The 21,558-nt window shown below is 28.5% G+C and overlaps 2 protein-coding genes and 1 non-coding gene across 3 annotated transcripts; 1 reads left to right on the forward strand and 2 right to left on the reverse strand.

Annotated features, from left to right (window-relative positions):
- Positions 1–7,639: 7,639 nt before the first annotated feature.
- Phum_PHUM060150 (7-dehydrocholesterol reductase, putative) lies at positions 7,640–9,238 on the reverse strand (the record flags this gene model as incomplete). Its single annotated transcript, XM_002423402.1, has 5 exons — positions 7,640–8,014; positions 8,106–8,333; positions 8,412–8,642; positions 8,732–8,890; positions 8,966–9,238. The coding sequence occupies 5 exons, from the start codon at positions 9,236–9,238 to the stop codon at positions 7,640–7,642; spliced, it is 1,266 nt and encodes a 421-aa protein (XP_002423447.1).
- A 1,098-nt stretch (positions 9,239–10,336) lies between these two features.
- Positions 10,337–17,617, forward strand: Phum_PHUM060160 (Exosome complex exonuclease RRP44, putative; the record flags this gene model as incomplete). The annotated part of the gene is made up of 15 exons (XM_002423403.1): positions 10,337–10,390; positions 10,534–10,704; positions 10,776–10,933; positions 11,001–11,179; positions 11,253–11,479; positions 11,592–11,870; positions 11,945–12,062; positions 12,209–12,333; positions 15,163–15,400; positions 15,802–16,060; positions 16,151–16,394; positions 16,475–16,695; positions 16,788–16,956; positions 17,096–17,254; positions 17,345–17,617. 15 exons carry the CDS (start codon positions 10,337–10,339, stop codon positions 17,615–17,617), a joined length of 2,874 nt encoding a protein of 957 aa, XP_002423448.1.
- Positions 17,618–18,763: 1,146 nt separating this feature from the next.
- Positions 18,764–18,841, reverse strand: Phum_PHUM060170. The gene has a single exon (XR_009833507.1). It is a non-coding gene; the product is annotated as a microRNA, putative (microRNA).
- Positions 18,842–21,558: the final 2,717 nt, after the last annotated feature.

The raw sequence follows: 21,558 nt of genomic DNA on the forward strand, positions 1-21,558 counted from the left end.
TAAAATAATTTGAAATGTTATCATTGTGATAAGTGACACGAAAAAAAAAATCGTAACGACAAAATTTTACAAAAAAATTTTCCAGAAATTACGTGTTCCAGTATCACGTTTTTTTCATAATTCGTTCCGGAGGGATCATTATTATTATTATTATTTAAATTCCAAAAAAAATTATTCAAAAAAAAAAAACTTACCTAGTTTTCCACAAAATCTGGAACAAATTTTTTTTTTTTTATATTTAAAATTTTCTCACAAAACCATAACAAAGAAAAATAAAAAAAGGAGGAAAAAATATTCCAGGTACGAGACAAACAATATGTTTTTTTCACACAATGTTTTTCTCCCGTTTCTGGAAGATAAATGAATCGTTTAATATTATTATTATTATTATTATTATTAATAAAACGGAAGATATCATCATAATGGTTATGAGTTTTTTTTTTTTGTTCGTAACGGATTGAGGGACGATCCGAAACATCTTATAAATAATTAATAAAAAAAAAAAAATTGAAAGATGATTAAATAATTCGCGTTACTTATTGACATATTGCCAAAATAATACGAGGAAGTGAGACAACAATAACAACAACAACCAACAACGATGAAAAAATTGCAAAATAATTTTGGAATTTCCTTTGCGAAGCTGCTGGAGTTTTTTTTTTTTTTTAATAATAAATACATGCATGGATCATGGCCAAAATGCAAAAAAAAACTAATAATAATGATGATAATAATAATATTAATGGATGGAGGGAAACGATAGGCGACAATTTAACATTCATCGACGTATATAAATGGAGAACCGAGAATTATGTGAAAGAATCTAAGAAAAAAAAAAAAAAAAAAAAAAAAACAAAATTCATATTGAATATTCTCTTGACCGCCATATTGAAAATAAAAAAAAAAAAAAAAAAAATTTTTTTTTTTTTTATTAATTTTATCTTTAGGGATTTTGCCCCGTTATGGATTAAACAACGACAACAACAACACCAAAAGAATTATTGACAAAGTTTTTTTTTTTTTTTTTTTTAATAAAATAGGTCGAAATAAATGAGAGAAAAATAGGAAACCAAAAACTTTTTAAATTGTATTTCGAAAAAGAGAGAGAGAGAGAGATGTAAAGTTTTAATTGGAATTTAGTAATGAGAAAGAAAAAGATGGAAAAAATCGAAATTTTTTTGTAATGACAAACGTGAGATTTCTTTACTCACCTTTTAATAAATTATCGTTTGTTTCTTCCCTCTTGTGATTTGTTTGTTTGTTTATTTCTTGTTGGATTTCTGTAAAAAAAAAATTTATATTAATTTAAATAAAATTTAAATGCACGGACACGCGTACACGCGTACACCCACACGCACATGCACACGCGTACAAACACAACAACAAACACGAAAGAAAAAAAAACATTATTTTTGCAATTAAATTTTAGGAAAAAAAAAAAAAACAATTTCATGATCGTTTAAAATGGAATAATTATTTTTTTAAATTGAAATCACGGTTTTTGTTTGTTTGTTTGTTTGTTTTTAAAAAATAAAAAATAAAATAGTCATTACGGAAAAAATTATTATTACGTTAATTAAAAATAATTAAAAATTTTTTTGTTTTTTTTTTTGTTATTTAATCGATTGTCGTTGTTTGTTTGTTTGTTTGTTTGTTTTTTGGAAAATCGTCTGGAAATAATAAATTCCAAAATTTTTAATAATAACAAAGATTAAAATATATTAATAATTCCCCCCCCCCTGGAAGAATGAAAATGAAAACAATCGACTACGACAAAATTTAAATTTAACGATTTTTTTTATTATTTTATTTGTTGTTTGTTTTATCATCTTATGTTTTCCGACCGAAAATTTTATTTTTATTTCCAAATTGTCGGTTGGAATACATTTCCTTTCGGTTTCGAAATTTATTAGAAGAAATTTGTTTAAATTTAAATTTTATTTTAACTTTCCTTATTGAAAATTTTAATCGGAAAATTCTTATAAGAAAAGAAAATTTCGAGAAAATCTTCAACGTTTTTCCATTTATCCTTTTATTATTATTATTATTAAATTTTAAAAAAATCACGAAGGTACAATAAAATAATAAAAAAAAAAATTTTTTTTTTTATTTGACGTGTAATTAGAAATTAATTTTTAAAGTTTTTTTTTTTTTTTCCACCGGGCGTTTCCCGGATTTTTTTCGTTGGGGTGTAAAATAAAAAAAAAATTTTCTTTTTCTCTCTCTCTCTCTTTCGCCTTCCATTTTTCCTACGGGACTTAAATGTTTCCAAAAAAACTCGCTCGCTCCCCCCCCCCCTTCTCACTCGTAAACTTCCTTTCCTCTCCTCTCCTCTCTTCTTCTTCTTCTCCTCGTAAATTACAAAATAATTTTTGCCGTTTTGTAATAATAATAATAATTTTTTTCTTTAAAATAAAAAAAGAAAAAAAAATCCACCCTCGTCCACTTTTACTTTTATTTTTTTTTTAAACTTGAAAAATGATCGAACCACTATCGAATTCACAGGTAGTGGTAATAATAATAATAATAATAATAATAGTAACACATCACGCATAGTAAAAAAAAAATTTGGTTGTCTATCACGATAATAATAATAATAAATCAGGTATGAGGACGCGGTATAATTTTAGATTTCGTTTTAAAAAAAATAAAATAAAAAATAACCGAGAGAATTTAAATTTTTAAAAATCGATGAGGAATATTTGAAAATGTACCTGATTAACCAAATACCTTAAAGTATTATATAATAATAATAATAATAAAATTTCATTGGCTAGTATTGCGTTATTAATACTTGACATCGACACCATTTTTATTATATACTCCGCGTGTACATCTTAATTATGTTTTGTTGTTGTTGTTGTTGTCGAAGCAGAAGAAAAAACATTTTTTTTTTTAATTACTAAACTATACACGTATTATAAATGAATGAGTGAGTAGAACGCGCACAGAGACACACACAAAAAACCAAAAAAAAACTAAAAAAAAAATCAGGTACGAAATGTTTGTTTTGTTTTTTTTTTTTTTTTTCGGGCTCGTGGGGAGAAGATTTTTCCCTCCTTTTCTTACTAAAAAAAAAAAAAAACAAAAAACATGTTTTTTTGCGGTGTTGCCTTTTCGATTATGTATTTTCAACCTACATTTTTTTTTATTTTTGTTTTTTTTTTGTGTGTGTACCTGAATGATTTTTTTTATTGTTTTAACCTTCGCGTTTATTTTTTAAATATAATAAAATAGACAAAATTTATTTATTTATTTATAAATTTTTTGTTTTTTACTCGCGTTCGTTCCACCTAAATTTTTTTCACACGCGAAACAATAATAATAATAATATTAATAACGAAAGGGAAATATTTTTAAATTTTAAAAAACACAAAATTTTTACGTTACGGACGGATGGATTTCTTATGAATTTTTTTTTTTTTCATTTTCTAATCCACGTCACGAAATTATTTATGTATTTATTAATTCTTTAATAATTATTTAACGTATTTAATAAATAAATAAATAAATAATTATTAATAATTTTTTTTATTATTATTTTTCCCGGCGTTTCATTACTCGTTTCCATTTTTTTTTTTTTTATAAAATTTTGGACGTTAAAAAAAACACAAATTTCCAGCTCAATAACAAATTCGATACGAAAAACAACAACAACAACAACAACAACAACAACAATAATAATAATAATAATAATAATAATAATAATAATAAATTCGACGTAGAAAAAAAAAAATTAATTTAAAAACATCACACAAAATTATTTTTTTAAAAAACAAAAACAAAAAAGAACGCATGTGCGTACCTGAATACCTTGAAATGAAGAAATTTTTAAACGCGCCACCTTAATATTATTATTATTATTATTATTGTTATTTGTAAACAAACAAACAAAATAAAAAAAAACGTTACGAAATATTAATGTGAAACATCACAGACACACAACACACAACACGAGAGCCCCGAAAATAATAAATAAATAAATAAGTAATAATAATAATAAATTGACCGATTTTTTTTTTTATAAATTTAAAAAACGGTAAAAAATTGTTGTTATCATGTCTTATCACACTTCTCCTGCTGCTGCTGCTGTCGGTGAAATTTTTTTAAAAATATTAAATAATAACAATACGTTTTGTTGTAATTCCTTGATAATGTTTTAACGTTATTGTTTGACCGATAAAAACTAACGAAAAAAAAACAAGTTGAAAGAAATAATAATAATAATGATGATGATAATAATAATAGTTTTTCAAGCGTGTTTCTCTACTAGTAAGAGTGGGAAGTTTTTTTTTTTTTCTTTTTTTTTCGGTCGGTGTGTAACCGGCGCAACGTATTGTCTTATACGCATGGTAGAAGATTCATTCGGTGCGCAGTTGCGACGACTTTTTTTTTTTTAGGTTCGATTCTTTTTTAATTTAAAACAAAAAAATTTTTTTATTTTTAGGTACCTTTTCCCCTCCCCCCTCCTCCCCTCGTTTTGTTTTGTTTTTCTAAAAAAATTTCAATTTATTTATAGTAGATAGGACGAGAATGGAAAGTTGTTTAAAAAAATTTTTTTTTTTCCGGTATTTCTTGTATTTTTTCAATTATTTATTTTAAATTTATTTTAATTAATTAAAATCCCTCCACCACCCCCTCACCTCTCTTCTCTCTATCCATATTTCTTCCGCTTTAATAATTATTATTATTATTATCATTTAAATAAATAAAAAAAGAACAACCGAAGATCCATAAACTTTATTTAACTTTCTCCACAACCCATTAATATCTTTATTTATTTATTTTTTGTCATCGTTCGATTATACATAATTTATTTATTTATTTATTTTTACGTTTTAACACGTAATTAATACTAATAATAATAATAATAATAATAATAAATTAATAATAAGTTTTAAAAATAAAATAAAAAAAATCATCATTGAGTTTTATTGTCGAGTTTTTATTAATAAATTTAAATTTTTATTAAGTATTATTATTATCATTCGATAGATTTAAGTAATAATAATAATACTAATTAATATTATTGTATTTTATTACGTGTTAAATAATTATTATTATTTATTATTAATACGAGACTATGTAAAATCTTTGGAATCATTATTATATTTAGATCAAGGTAAAAAAAAAAATTATCATCATTTATTTTTATCACAAAATATTAATTTTCCGATTATTATTATTATTATTATTATTATTACTTTTTTTTTATGGGGATGATTTATTTTTTCAAAAGGTTTTTTTGTTAATAAAATTGAGATTCGAATGTGTGTGTAAAAAGGTAATAAAAAAAATTTTTTTTGTAGGTTTTTTTTATGCGTCTTTGAACAAAAAATTATATTATTATTATTATTAATAGTTATTATTATCATTATCATTATCATTATCATTATGTATTTTTTACGGTCGATTTCAAGGTTCGGATACTCGTTTACCTATTAATTAACACGTGGTAAAAATTTTTTGTATTTTTGAGGAAAAACTAAAAAAAAATTAAATGAAAACTTATCGATCGATTAAATTCAAATGTATTCATTCATTCATTCATTCATTCATTGAATTGATACAATTTTTATCGTGAGATATGAAGATGAGTATAAAAAAAAATAAATCGAGAGTTAAAGTTTTTCCTATTTAAGTTTGTAATTTAACTATTTTTAGATTTAAAACAACAACCGGTCGCCATAAAAGACAAAAAAAAAAATTTTTTTTTATTTATATTATATCAAGTAAGTTATCAGAAAATTTAAATCCACTCTCACACGCACTCGCACACGCACACACACACACGATCGTTAATAAAACTTTCGACATTTTTTTTCTCAAACCAGGTTTTTTTTTTTTTTAATTTTTATTACGCAATCATTTTATTATAATTCGTACTCTAGCCACGATTTATAAACAACAACAACAACTACTCATATCATCGAAATCTTTTTATTATTATTTATTTGTTTATTTATTGTAAAATATTATTATTATTATTATTATTATATTTTTCCGAAAACCTTGACACTGTCCTGATATAACGACGGATACGATCAACGAAACCCACCCACCCACGCACGCACGCGAACATTTTCTAATTAATCTCGTTAAATGTTTTTATTATTATTATTATTATTATTATTATTATTATTTGATTACCTTTTGACAATTTGTGACGTTTTTCTTTAATTAATAAATTATTAATTAGAAAAAGATAAAAATGAAAGGGAGAAAAATAAAACAAAAATTTCTTATCAATTAAAAAGAAAATTAAATTTCCAATCGTGTGTGAATTAAATTATTATTATTATTATCATCAATATTTTTTTGCTACACGTTTATTATTATTATTATTATTATTATTTATAATTATTACAAATCGAGAAATCATTCGTTATAATGTAGTTTGTCATTACAAATAATATTTATAATAGTAATAATAATGATAAAAATTAAAAATAATGAATAGTAATAATAATAATAATGTATTTGTAAATCTTAATATAAGACACTCTTGGCAACTAAAAGCTGTACTAATACTAATTATTAATTAATTATTTTTTTATTATGTATACATAAATAATTTTTTTAAACCTCCAAAAAATTTAAATATTTATTGCCACGTTTATCATTTTCGCATTTTTATCAACCTATTATTATTATTATTATTATTATTATTATTATTATTAAATTTTTTTTTACGGGGGGAAATTCATTAACTTTATCATAATTATTTCGTCACCGTTAAAACGCATCTATAATAATAATAATAATAATAAAATTAATAATAATAATATCAAGCTAGGAATAAGATTTGGTGGAGAGAGAGAGTGGATAGAGGGGGTCGGAAAGAGACAGAGAGAGAGAAAAAGAAAAGCAAACTAATTATTATTATCATTATTATTATTATTATTACATTATAGTTAAAACGTATAAGTTACAAAAAATATTGGCATCCATAGATATTTATTTATTTATTTAAAATTAAAACAACCCGAATATATATGTATAAATAAATTATTAATTAATAATTTTTTTTTTTTTTTTTTGGTATCAAGTGTATACATTTATTTACGTCATTACGTCATAAATTGTTTATTAAATTAATAATTAATAAATACTTCTAGTCGTTAATTTAATTTAATTTAATTTCAGACAAAAAATTTAAATCGATTATGAATTTAAAAAATCAAACAAATTATTATTATTATTTTAAGGTAAGTATTTATTTATACATATATTAATAATTTTTTTTTTTTTCAAATAATATTTAATATATGAGAATAAATAAAATTAATTATTATTATTATCATCAATTTTTTTTTTATTCAAATACATAAATAATTTTTATTGAATGTATATGTATGCATATAAACTTTTTTTTTTTTTTTTACCAATAAGTTAAATATTTGTTTGTTTGTTTGTTATTGAGCAACTATAATTATTCGTACTTTATTTATTTATTTTTTGTGACCGTTAAAAAAATAAACAAAAACTTTTTATCGGTATCAAGTACTTTATATCATGTTTTTTTAAACATAAAAAATTAAATTTTACAATTTGTTTAATCGGCTTGTTGTTGTTGTTATATTTGTTTGTTTGTTTGTTTGTTACAAACGAATGAAAATCAGTTGATTAGATGTGAAGGTTACCACAACCCGGGTATCATTACGTAGGGCACTTCTTTGCAATATTTTTCCCAAAATCTTCCATATTTATTTTTACATTTTTCCTCGTCACGATACAGTCTGTGAAAAACTAATATTAATATGAAAAAAAAATAAAGGAAATTCCATATTCCGAAATCGAAACCTAAACATGCTCCGAATGCAGCCGAAGTACCCAATTCGAATGTGTAATTAATATGTCTTCCGATTCCCCAAAAACCGCTCGTTAAAAGAGCGGATTTTCTTATTTTACCAGTTGAATCTTTAAATTCAGCAGGTATGTAAGTTGCAGTTTTCCCCCAAATGTTACATTCGTAATTAGGCGATGCCCTAAATATTTGTTTTTCATAATCCACCTGCGGAAAAAAAAACAATAATTATGTTTACAAGATTAAACATGGGAGGGGGGAGGGGAAGAAGCAAAAAGTGATTGTACGAGAAACTTACTCTGTAAGTAAGAAGTATGCAGACTAATCCAATAATACCTATTAATATTGAGATCCATGCAGATATTGTTGGAGGATGAAGAACAGTGTAGGCAGCTGAAAATGTGAATAAAGAGGGAATAAGGACAAGAGTTCCCCAACACAAATAAAATCCAGCTCTGTCCATCATCATATCTAATGTGTGAAAGTATCCGACTTCCCACCAAAAAAATTTGGCAATGTAAACAGACTAAAAGAGAGAAACACAAGATAAATATAATACTAGTTAGTTAAAAAAAAAAAAAAAAAAAAAATTTATAATGCAGACCTGAAGAAGCAAATGTACTAATGAAGAAGTAATAAAACCATGTTGTTCTACCCCTGTCATGTAAAATGCACAAAGAATAACTTCCCAACCCATCATTCCTATCCTACAATTTGTTAACTGTTTGACATCTTCACCGAAAATGTGAGGATGTAATTCTACTCCTTTATAAAAGTCAAATATTAATGATTTACGTTCTTCAGGATCTTCTGGACATTCCGGCTTGAGTCTTCCCTAATTAATGCATAACGAAAAAAAGTATTGTATTACATAATTAGGAAGGATGTGATGTGAAAAGAATAAAAATAAATAGAAAATCATACCTTAATCAAAAGCCAAATGCACAATATTAATGCATAGGCATTAAAAACTCCAATTATTTTCGGAAAATGCATGTATATTGTTCTAGATGTATTTGGATAAAGTGCTTGTAAAAAAAAAAAGGTGACTAGTGTGGCCCAATAATATTGAACTCCATTTGTCTGTTTAAAATAACAAAAATCAATGAATTTTTTTGTTTTTTTTTTTTAGGTTAAAATTATTTTACTATGACTTACTTTGTAATTTGGAATGGCACCGAAATGAGATTCTGGGCCTTGTACAATTTTAGAAGGAACTTTAAGCCAGATAATGGACCATAATACAAATAATGAAGTCCATTTCCACGAAGTTGCATCCCCTAGATAATTACTCAAGGCCAATTCCCATGTAAATGTTTGGCCCTGTCCAACAATCGCTAAGTACTGGGCAATTATTATAAAAAAAACAATAAAAACTGGAGGAATTATATGATAGTGAAGTAAATACCAAATTGAGCCTTTTTGAACCATGATGAATGATTTATCTAAAATTAATAAAATAAAGTTTTTTATATTCAGAAAAAAAAAAAAAAAACATGTAAGTCAAACAAAATGACTAGTGTACATGCCATTTAAAAAAAAATTTTAAATTAATTCATATAATTATGTAATTATATTAAAATAATATAAGAAGCAAAATAAAACAAATTAAAATATCATTGAAGTTTGTTTAAAGAATGTAAATTTAAAATGCAGATTTTATTTATTTATAATAAATAATAAAAAAAGATAGTAAAAAAAAAAAAAAAATTAGTAATATAAATGGAAACGAATTAGCCTGAAACAAATTTAATCAATAACTGGCCAAACGGCGTTTTTATAACTCGCACCTTTGAATAATTAAATGTAATTAATAATGAATTATAAATAAATAATAAATAATAACTTACTTTTGACAAATAAGTTTTTATTCCATACCGGAAACTATTTCAGCTAAAAGCTGTTTATTTTCTTTTTTTGCGTCATTTACCTGTTATAATAAACTTTAGCATACAGCGGATGTTACAAAATTCTCCAGAGAGAATTTAAACTCAAAAAATTGACGTTATATTTTACCGGAAGTTAACTTGTTTTATTAAACGCCACTTTGCTCCTATTTTATTTTATATTTTTATTATTGAAATTAAATTTTCTAAATAAAATTAATCATTTACTTTAAATTTTATATATAACTTGAATTTTAAAATAATTATATCTAATTTCGATCACTGAAATATTTAATTTCCTCGCCAAAGTAGATATTACATACAAGTGGTGAGAAAAAAACTTTCGTAGAAAAGTAGTAAGTAATGCTACTGTTTGTAATTTACCCATGTTAAAAAGTAATCAAGTAAAAATTATTAATGGAATTTATAACGTTTTTGGTTTTTTTAATTTAGAACCTATTACTTAATGTTATTTCTATTGAAATCACGTGAGATTTTCTTAATTGATTTCTACATTAATAAAGTAATCCATCAGATTTCTCACCGCCGAGGGCTTTTTTTTTGTACCGCAATAGTTTTTAAACGAGTACCTATTAAGTTTTAAGTATATATTTACGAATGATTTTAAAAATATTTAATTACAATGTTGACAAATCATATCATATTAAAAAAAACCAAAAGGGGAAGTATATTAAAGGTAAGCGTGATAGGTTATTACATAAAACATAACCTCACCTTAACATCAAGTTCATTTTTTTATGTAGTTTTATTAATGAATTCATTTTTTTTTTCTCTCTCTTATTCTTTTAATAATTTTTATCTAATTTTTTTTATATTCAGGTTGTGCGAGAGCATTATTTGAGAGATGACCTTTGGTGTGGTTCTACATTATGTGGCAAATGCAAACAAAAACCTAAGGATAAAGTTCTGGAGAAATCTACAGAATCTCTCAGTTCATTAATTAAAGAAAGTCATTATGTTGTGTTAGATTCAAGTGTTATTATTGATCAGGTAAGTACTGCTTTCGATTAATTCCTTTTTGAAATTTATTATTAATATTATTCAAGTTGTAATCATTTCAGATAGATGTTTTACAAGAAAATGTTATATGTAATGCAATTATACTACAAACAGTTATAAATGATCTCCAAAATAAAAATACAGTTTTTTACATGAAGTTAAAAGATATAATAGCCAATCCTAGTAGGCATTTTTGTGTTTTTGTTAATGAAAATCACAAGTAAGTTTTAAATAAATTATATTTTATTAAAACTTTCGACATTTTAATTGAATATTATGTTTTTTAGAGAAACATATATTGCGAGAGAACAAGGAGAGAAAATAAATGAAAGAAATCAAAGAGCAATCAGAGTGGCTACTAAATGGTACTCTAATCATCTTAACAATGCTGTTAAAATTGTTTTAATAACAGATGATGTTGAAAATAAAGAAAAAGCCATAGCAGAAGGAATTCCTGCTTTTTCATGTAAGTAATAATGAATTCTAATAAAAAAAAAATTATTCTTTACATCCAATTTAAACTTATTTCTATTTTGTAGCCGAAGAATATGTATTGAGTTTAAATACAAGTATTCCATTAGCCGATAAATTGTGTCAAAAAGATTGTGAAAAAGAAAATGCAGGGGAACCATTGTATCCCTGCCATTACACTCCAAATGAAATACATCAAGGAATCAAAAATAAATCCCTACTTTATGGCCAATTTTTTGCACAGAGAGATAATTTTTTAGAAGGCACTGTTAGAGTTGAAGGGCAAGAGTTGTCAGTATGTATTACATTGAAAAAAAATTCTAAAATATATTTCATTAAATATTCTTTAAAATCTGCATCAAATATTATTTCTATAATTTATTGTTAATATTAAATAAATTTTTTAGGTTTTGGTTCAAGGTAGAAAAGCTCTTAACCGAGCCGTCGACGGAGATACAGTTGCAGTAAAACTTTTACCAGAAAGCCAATGGGTAGGATCAAGTGATTTAGTTTTAAAAGATGAAGACGAAGAGGAAGATGTTGAAATGATTAACGTAGACGAAGATATAATTAAAGACGCGGGAAATGAAAAGGGTGATAAAAAACCAACAGGAATAATCGTAGGAATCATAAAAAGAAAATGGCGTCAATACTGTGGAATATTAAATAAAAGCTTACTCGAAAATGTATGCTTTATTTATTTATTTATCGAGGTTTATGCGGGCATTATTTTATCGTAAATATTTTCTTTTTTTTTTAGGCAACCAGGCATATTTTCGTACCGGCAGAGCGTAAAATTCCAAAAGTTCGAATAATAACGAAACAATCGGAATTTTTAATGAGTCAAAAAATTGTTGTCGTTATAGATTCTTGGCCACGTCATTCAAAATATCCATTGGTAAATAAATAAATTAAAGTTATAATCAAATTAATTAATATATTATAATATATATTTTACATTATTTATTTATTATTTTATTAAAGTAGAAAAAAAAATTTCAGGGTCACTTTGTTCGAGCGATAGGTCCGATCGGAGATAAGGAAACAGAAAACGAAGTTTTACTGTTGGAACACGATGTACCACACAGTAAATTTTCCGAAGCTGTTTTAAGTTTTCTACCAGAATTACCATGGATAATTACCGAAGACGTAAGTCGGTTTATAATTTTTTTAAAAATTTTCGTAAAGACATTCCCCTCCCCCTCCCCTCCCCATCAAATAAAACTATATTTCAACTCATTTTCATAAAATGTTTTTTGAATGAATCATAATTTATTGAAATTATGAACAGGTTTCAATTAAATATTAAAGTTTGAGTAATTTTTTTTTTTTTTTTTTTTGAAAAGGATAAAGTAAAAAAATATCAATCAACTTAGTCTCTAATACCGGTCAATAATTTTGTTGGTTTTACTTTTTTATCGTAAGAGATATATTCAATGACTGGGCGTTCTCGTCGATCTCAAATCGTTTCCGCTGTTGTTTTGCCTTTGATTCGTTGTTTGCCTCGTTGAAAAATTTCCTATTTCCGGAAGTTGTCTTATTTCTCCAAATAACGCTTGGAGAACGTTTCTCATTTCGTGTTGTAATTCCGATTGAATTTCAGCATTGCCTCCCTGTACGAAATTTTCAATCGTAAATTCACTGCTGGTCAAGCTCACAGAATCATCGTCAGATGCATATTCTATGTTAATTACCGGTGATGTTCTCGCGGGCATGGGTCTTGCCACGGTTCCCGTTTTAACGACGTCATCAATTTCTTCTATAGGGAAATTATTAATGGGTACCAATTGAAGGTCGAGACTTCCGTTGTTGTCGGTGTTTGTGCTACAACTCGTGTTGTTATTAAAATCCGATGAATTTTGCCTTCGTTTTTCTTCTCTTATTTCTTTCTGTCGTTTTCTCCTATTTATTCTCGACATGTCTCTGTCGGTTGTTCCTCTCATGACGACTTTTTCGATTCCCGTACCGACTTTATTTACATCTAAAAAAGGCGTTATGCTCCAAGAGGGTTTCTCTTGATTTTTTATTTTATACGTCATGTTCGAAGATGATATATTTTTTTTTAACGTGAATGGACTCGGTAATGTTTTCTTTGATATTTTTGCCAATTTCCTTGTGGCCAATTCTTGAAGGATGTCAATGGCTCGATGTTTGCTCTAAAATTAAAATTTTAAAAAATGAAATAAAATGAACTGAGACGCACGAGAAAATGGCTTTTATTGATTTTCTTAAACGCTTACAACTATTTCGTTGATAAAATTTTCTACGACGTCGACTTTTTGAGTATTTTTAATTGCTTCCCATTTCGAATGCAGAGGCTTTGCATAAACGCAAACAATCGATTCCAACTCTTTCATTTCTAAAATGGGGGGGGGAAAAAAAAAATGGTAAAATTACAAAAACAGTAAGAAAATTTTAACTGTACTCCATATATTGTAAAACAATACCATCTTCTCTAAGTTTGTCTAATTTTTTCATGGCCTGACATTTTTCTTTTTTTATTATATTCCTTTGATTTTGAAGCCTTTCCAAATCGTTTGCCGTGGTACGAATTTCTCTAAATAAATTACCAAGTTCCAAAGCTTCTTTCTCTAGTTTTTTTTGCAAAGACCTGCAATCATAATTTTTTTTTTTCAATGTAAGATTTTGATTCTGAAGGAAGCAAAAAAATATTAAATCTGCATAATGGTGGATAGCAAAATCTTAAAATTAGCAAAATCTTAAAATAATGGGAGGACTTTTATAAGGGATTTGATGAAATTTAGAGAGTTTTAAGTAAGGGAAGGAAATCACTCACTCCGAATATTTGTCGGCGTAAAAATTGACATCTTGAAGAGAATTAACGTATTCCAATAATTGTTGCAATTCTTCGCTAAACTCCATGAGATTTTCCGGCGTTATTTTATCTTTTTCCCAATTTATCAAAGGTTTGGGAGTTTCTTTGACAACAATCGTTGATGATCCGTTCATTTTTAATTTTTTCGAATTTGCATTTCCACTTACACTTGCACCTCCTGCGGCACTTCCACTAGCTATCACTCCGCTACTACTGCTACTACCACCACCACCACCACCACCACTACTACCACTTACGCCGGAGTGTTCGCTGGCATTCGAATTGGAACTTGTATTTCCACTCGATGTGTTTTTCTCTTCAAAATGTTGTTTTCCCATTTTGAACTTGTTTAAAATTTTGTCCATAAAATGTAGCGAATCACTATATTTTTTTATTTCTTTTTTTTTGTCCATATTTTTTAATCCCCCTAAGCATTCATTATCATTTTCTTCTTTATTTTTACGTACACGAACTATTATTATTAATATTATTATTATTATTAAACGTACACGTTTGTGTTGCGTGTTTGTTCGTATGTCGTTTTTTTTTTTTTTTTTTTTTTAATAGTTTTTAAATGATTGATTGAATTTTCGTTATAAATTTGCCGGTTAATTTGTTTGCGGAATTTTATTTATTTATTTATTTACCTGTTGATGTATATATATTTTTTTTAAAAAAAATAGTTTATATTAATTAAATGTGCGTGTGCGTGTGCGTGTGTGTGTATGTATCTCGATGTTTTCTTTTTCAACCGAAAAATCACTCACTCAATTTAAAACCCATGTCACGTCAAAAAAAAAAAAAAAAAAAAAAAAAAGTATTAAAAAATTTTTCTTCGTGTTTTTTGTTTAGGATGCCATTATGTATATTTATGTTTAATTACACGAGAGAAATTTTATTTTCTGCTGCTACTGAAAAAATTACTCCCTACCCCTCCCCTCCCCGCGTAATAAAATGACAGGGGGGAAAAAAAATCAAAACTTTATGAGTAATTATAATGTGATTTTTAACGAGTCGTAAAATAATAATAATATTAATATTTGTAATTTTTTTCGTCCAAACGGATGAATTATTAATTTAAATTAATGAATTTTCCCGCCAAAATTCTTAGGAAAAATTTGTTTGTTTTTTTTTTTGTGTAGGATTTGAAAAACCGCGTGGATTTACGTCATTTAGATATTTGTTCTGTCGACCCTCCTGGATGTACGGATATCGATGACGCCTTGCACTGTCGGAAATTGGACAATGGAAATTTCGAAGTTGGCATTCACATTGCGGATGTAACGCATTTCATAAAACCTGGAACGGCACTCGATAAAGAAGCCGCTCTAAGAGGAACAACCGTTTATCTCGTTGATAAAAGGATCGACATGGTTCCAGGTCGGTCGGTACCTTAAAACCCAAGAGGAAAACCTCCTGGACTTTTCCTTTATACGGAAAGAAGATAATTATTGTAATAAACGTGTCGTCAAATGATTACATATTAAAAAGCATAATGAATACTCTTATAAAAAAGGAAGTAGAAAGAGAGAGAGAGAGAGTAATTAGCACGTAAAAATGTTTTCTCATTTAATTAAAAAATTATCTTTTTCTAATAGAAATGAATGAATGAATGAATGAATAAAGTGCAAAGTAAAAGGAAAGAAAGAAATTGGTAGAAGAGGAAAAAAGATGTCGTGATATCTAAAATGTTCTAGAAATTATTTCTTTCATACGATTATTTAATGGAATTCGTAATTAATAATTTCTTTTTTTTTTTTTTTTTTTTTTCGATTTTGCAGAATTGCTGAGTTCGAATTTGTGTTCGCTTCGGGAAAACGAAGATCGTTTTGCATTTTCGTGCATCGTCGAAATGACAAAAAAAGGCAAAATTCTCAACACGAAATTTCACAAGAGCGTCATTCGGTCGAGGAAAGCGATGACGTACGAAGAAGCTCAATTGAAAATAGATGATAAGAAACAAAATGATAACGTTACTCAATCTCTCAGATGGTTAAACAATTTGGCGAAAATAATTAAGAAAAAAAGGCTGGACAACGGGTACTTGCGCGTGCCTTATGAAATTTCAAAAACCTTTCCTACGGATTTATTATTAACGTTCCTTTTGGGTTTCTTTTTTTTGTTTTCAAGAGCTTTGGTTTTGGCATCTCCCGAAGTTAAATTTCTCATGGACAGCGAAACTCACGATCCCTTGGACGTGGAAGCAAAAAAAATTCGCGACACGAATTCGATGATTGAAGAATTCATGCTTTTGGCAAATATTTCCGTTGCTGAGAAAATTTTTAAAGATTTTCCGGAATGTGCCGTTCTTAGGAGACATCCGAAACCTCCGCTGTCTAATTTTGAACCTCTGATAAAAGCCGGTCGCGTTCAGGTATGTCTTTTTCTTTTTTATACGATTTTCCGGTTGTCGTTCGTTTAAAAAAAAATTTTATTTATTTATTTATTTTTCAGAATTTCGACATATCCGTGGACACGGGGAAAAGCCTGTCGGTGAGTTTGGAAAAAGCAGTCAAACCTAACAATCCTTATTTTAACACAATGTTAAAAATCCTCGCGACAAGATGTATGATGCAAGCCGTTTATTTTTCATCCGGAATGTTCAAAGAAGAAGACTTCTTTCACTATGGTTTAGCTTGTCCGATATACACTCATTTTACGTCGCCGATAAGGAGGTTCGATTGATTTGTTGCAAATTTATTTTGTTGCTCGTTTTCTTCTTTTTTTTTTTTTTTTTCACCTTCCTTTGAAAATAAATTGATTTCAGGTACGCGGATATAATTGTTCATCGATTGTTGGCAGTTTCGGTGAATGCGGATTCAACGTATCCTGAACTTTTAGACAAGAGAAAAACGCAAGAATTGTGTAATAATTTGAATTATAGGAATCAAATGGCTCAATACGCGGCCAGAGCTTCTGTCGCGCTTCACACTCACGTAAATTTTTTTTTAACTTTTCGACGTATGCCTTCCGCCATTTTGTTTCGGCTCATACCTCGACCAACGAACGGCTGGAAGGTGAAAAAAAAAAGACGTTCGTTTGAACATTCACGTATTTGTGTCTTTTTCCTTTCAGCTTTTCTTTCGCGATAAAGTTCAAGACGAAGAAGGTTACATTTTGAGGGTCAGGAAAAACGCTCTGCAGATTTTGATACCGAAATACGGTTTGGAGGGTACCCTGTACGTGAGTGGGAAAAAAGAATTGGACGTCATAGGTTTCGTTTACAACGACGAGGTGAGAGAGAGAGAGAGAGAAATGCAAAGAAACGCCGTAAAACTTAAAATGGAGGGGAAAAAAAGGTTCAAATGAATTTTTCATTTTCAGACACAAACTCAAAGGTGCGGTGACGTCATTTTCAAAGCGTTCGATCCGGTAACCGTTCAATTATCATTGGATAGAAGTAACGTTCAACGTGAAAAATTATTTTTCCGGTTGGTAAATCCTAAGGTACGTAAATTGTTAAGGTTATTGTTTTTCTTTCCAAAAAACATTTGCCGCGTTTTACTGAACAAGGTACAAACCACACTATACGTTCGATTACTGGAAAATGTGGTGGGGAGGGGAAAAGGGGGAAGAGGAAGGGGAAGGAAAAGGTAGATCGATTTCAATTCGATGGTAGATTTATTTGAATGTCTTTTTTTTTTATATATATATAAAAATTTATCGTCGAGTTATCGACATAAAAATTATTAAACTCGACGCATAAAATTTTTTTTTCGTGGATAAAAACCTGAATTTTCAGGTTTATATATACCCCATTTTATTTATAGTGAATAAATTTTCGGTTGTTTTTTTTTTGTCGTTGTCGAGCGCCATCTTTGAAATTTAAACGGATAAAAAAAAAATCGGATGATTTACCTTTTTGAATTTTTCCCATAATCGGTTTCTTATTTTTTCGCGAGGATTTGAGTGGGGTATGGGTGTGCGCGCAACCACGGTTTTTGCACGGAATGGATGAGATAAAGAAACTTCTGCTGCAATGGATTTAAATTACCCGCCACCAAAAATTCCAGGGAGGTTACCTGCTGATTGATTCCAGTCACTTTTAAACGACTGGAAATCCAAATAAATTTTGAATTTTTATCCATCGCGTTATTACTCTTTCGTTTTGCGTCTTCTGCTGTCACGTTTTTTAATGATTTTTCGTCGAGTCTTTTTTAAAATTAAAATTCTGACCGGCTCAAATGATGGATCACCGCAACAACAAAAACATATCCTCCCCGCCCCCCCTTCCTGTCTTTTTTGTTTTTCTCCATTCTAATTTTCGTGTTTTGTTTTATTATTATCATCATCATCATCATTCGTTTGTTCGTTCATTAAAGAAATTTTTTTTTAGAAAGAATTGTTTGTTTACTTGCGTAATTATATTTCACAACAGTGTTTTATTAATTTTTTTTTCTGTTGTCAGATTCCAAATTTTAGCGTACCATCACTTAGTAATAAAAAAAGAAAATTGGATGAAGATTAACGATAAAGAAGAAGAAGAAGAAGAAGAAAAACGAGTACAAAAGGGAGAAAAAAAACGTGCATTTAGAATTTTTTTTGTTTGTAATGGAAAATGTAAACAAAATAAATAAATAAATAAATTTTTATTAAAATAAATCGTTTTATTTATTTACAAAAAAAAAAAAAAACAAACATTAAATTATAATAACAATAATAATAATAATAATTTCTAACGACTGGATATAAGCAGACGACGACGAGGACGAGGACGAAGACGACGTTCCAGACGAAAACGTTACGAAATCGAGGAACTCATACACCGTTGGCAGAAATAAATAAAAACAGCCAACGGTGGTGGAGTTACCACATCTCGATACGCCCTTTTTTCTTCTTCCACTTCTTCTACTTCTTCTTCTTCTTCTCTTTGCGTCTTCTTCTTTCTGAGTATTGCTCCGCCGCGTGCTTGAATGCTTTTTCTCTTCTCTTCGGTTGGTCATTTACACTCCAACGTCACATTAAAAAATTAAATTGCGTTTGGAGTAGGGAAATCGTAATGATAATAATAATAATAATAATAGTAATTTCGCGTAAGAGAGATATATTATTAAGACTCTTTTTGTTTTTTTCACGAATTTGGAAACGTACAATTATTACCGTCTCTCTCTCTCTCTCTCTTTCTCTCTCTTACACTCTGATGATTTTTTGTTCATTGTGTTGATATTTAGCCTTCTTGTGGTACAATAACCCGGTAGTAGTTAAAGTTCTCTGACAAACGAACAAATGACTCATGTTTTTCTCTCTCTCTCTTTTTTTTGTTTCTCGAAGGTGTAAATGTTGAAATTTATAATGGTTGCAATTGTGTCTGCATTCGTCCTTGATAAAAAAAAAAAACCGACTAATCACGATTACAAATAGACAATTTCGATAAGTTTTTTTTTTCCTTACTAAAAAAACAACAAAAAAAAAAAGAAACAAAAATTAATAATAATTACACAGTTAGTTATTAAATAACGACATTTTTTTTTGACGTCATAGGTACAAAGAACTTTAAACGGTGACACAAACTTGTGTCCTCCAATTTGAAAGAAAAAAAACCGTCGTCGGTCTCATTCCAACAAAATCGGGTTGTTGCTATTTTCCCCCGCCCCTCTCTCTCCTGCTATGCTCCGTGGTAATAATTATTTGTTTAAAAAAAAAAGGAAGGAAAAGAATAAAAAAGTGGAGGAGGAAAATCAGACAAATTTTTAAAGTATGTCTGACTGAACACAACACAAAAAATTACCTCGAGAAATTCGATGGTGGATGGATAACCGATGGCCGCCGACTCCTGAACAAGAGAGAGAGAGAGAGAAAAAAAAAATTCTTCCAAAGCATTCAATTAACATCCACATTACTTGTAAAGATTTGCCGTCGTCCTTGAAACAAGAAGCCCCTCGAAGAACCTCCCATCGCATTCTCCAAGAACCTTCTTCTTCTCCTACCTCATCTTCTTCATATGTATGTAAAAACTTGCTTTGAGCGTGGCTCCCCGGTCCCTCACGATTAAATCAAGTATTTTTTATATATATAAACACATACAAGTTTGTACACGCGCTATACGCACACACACACACACACACACACACACACACATGCACGCACGCACGCATATATATATTCAAAAAACAAAAAATAAAAGTCCAGGTTCTCGTAATCTCAACGTCGGTGAAACTCGTTTTTTAATAAAAAAATTTCCCTTCGAGATTTAAAAAAAAAAAAAAAATTGCAAAACGTAAGAAAACCTTGATTCCGTTTCGTTTTGCATTTCTATTATAAATCTTCTTATAATTTTTTTGTTTTTTATTTTTAAATATTTTTCCATCACGTCGTACCTGGTCTTCGCCTCGAATCTGCACTAAACTTTTAACCTTCTCCCCCTCTTTCGTTTCTCCTCTTCTCTCATTGCCCCCCCCCCGACCGACCGACCAACCGGTCGACCGGCCGGCCGTCCCCTCCTCTCTGGCCTACCTGGTCATTCTATCACGTGTAGCGGTTTCCCTATAACTTAAATTCTTCCAGAAAAGTCAAGGAATGGTAATGAATTTTTTTCTTCTTTTCCCTCCTCACTCCCCTCTCCTCCCCCCGTCTCTCCATCGATTTTTATGCGATGTTCTATGCAACGAATCGAAAAATAATGGTAATTATAAAATGTGTTTTTTTAATGCTTATTATTAATTATCCCGCCGAAGTGAACCCTTAGGAACTTACGAATCCTGGAAAAATTTTAAAGGGGGCTCCCGGAAACGTAATCTTAATCTTTTGGCACTTACGATTTTATAAATAATTATTAATCAATCAATAAATTAATAATTAATGAAATTTCGATGCTTTTTCACGACGTTCCTCCTTCCCCTACCCGTTCCGTTTCGTGGCGTCATCATCTTCTCCGTTTATGTACCACTGAAAAAATAAAATAATAATAACAATTAAATATTAGTAGGCAAAAAACTTATTTGCCAACCCCACGCGTCGAGTTTTTTTTCTGGGGTTGTTTGTATCGACAACTGAGACGAAAAGAAAAAAATCGAAGATGTATCGGAAAATGCGCGTTTCCAGTTTAAACAGATGCAGTCGTCGATTAAGTATAAGAAAAAAAAATAATAATAAAATTGGCGCGGATCGAATTACGTACAACCGGAAATAACATTCCAAAACATAACTTTTTCTATTTCAAACACTAAAAACAAACAAAAGAAAGAAAATAAAAAATAAAATTTACAACAATAATTTTCTATGGCGAACGTACACGTTAACGATACAAAATCAAAATGTCGGATTAATTTATTACGCAGACAAACTAACTCTTGAAAAATGCAACCGATAAAAACAAGTTAAAATCAATACTGACCCACACAAACTCCGACAAATCATCCCTTCCAAAAAAAAAAAAAAAAAAAAAACAGAAGAAAAATACGTATATATTTGATAGCAAGCAGGCAAGCAAGACTCTCAAACCCCATTCGTGTTTTCCCCTCGGGGGGGCGAAAGGCAGAGATGCCAACTTATGCGAAAACTCGATTAAAATGCTGAAAGACGAGAATTGTACGTTGCGT

Source organism: Pediculus humanus, genomic scaffold, assembly GCF_000006295.1.
Source record: "Pediculus humanus corporis 1103172107408 genomic scaffold, whole genome shotgun sequence".
NCBI classification, from domain to species: Eukaryota; Metazoa; Arthropoda; class Insecta; order Psocodea; family Pediculidae; genus Pediculus; species Pediculus humanus.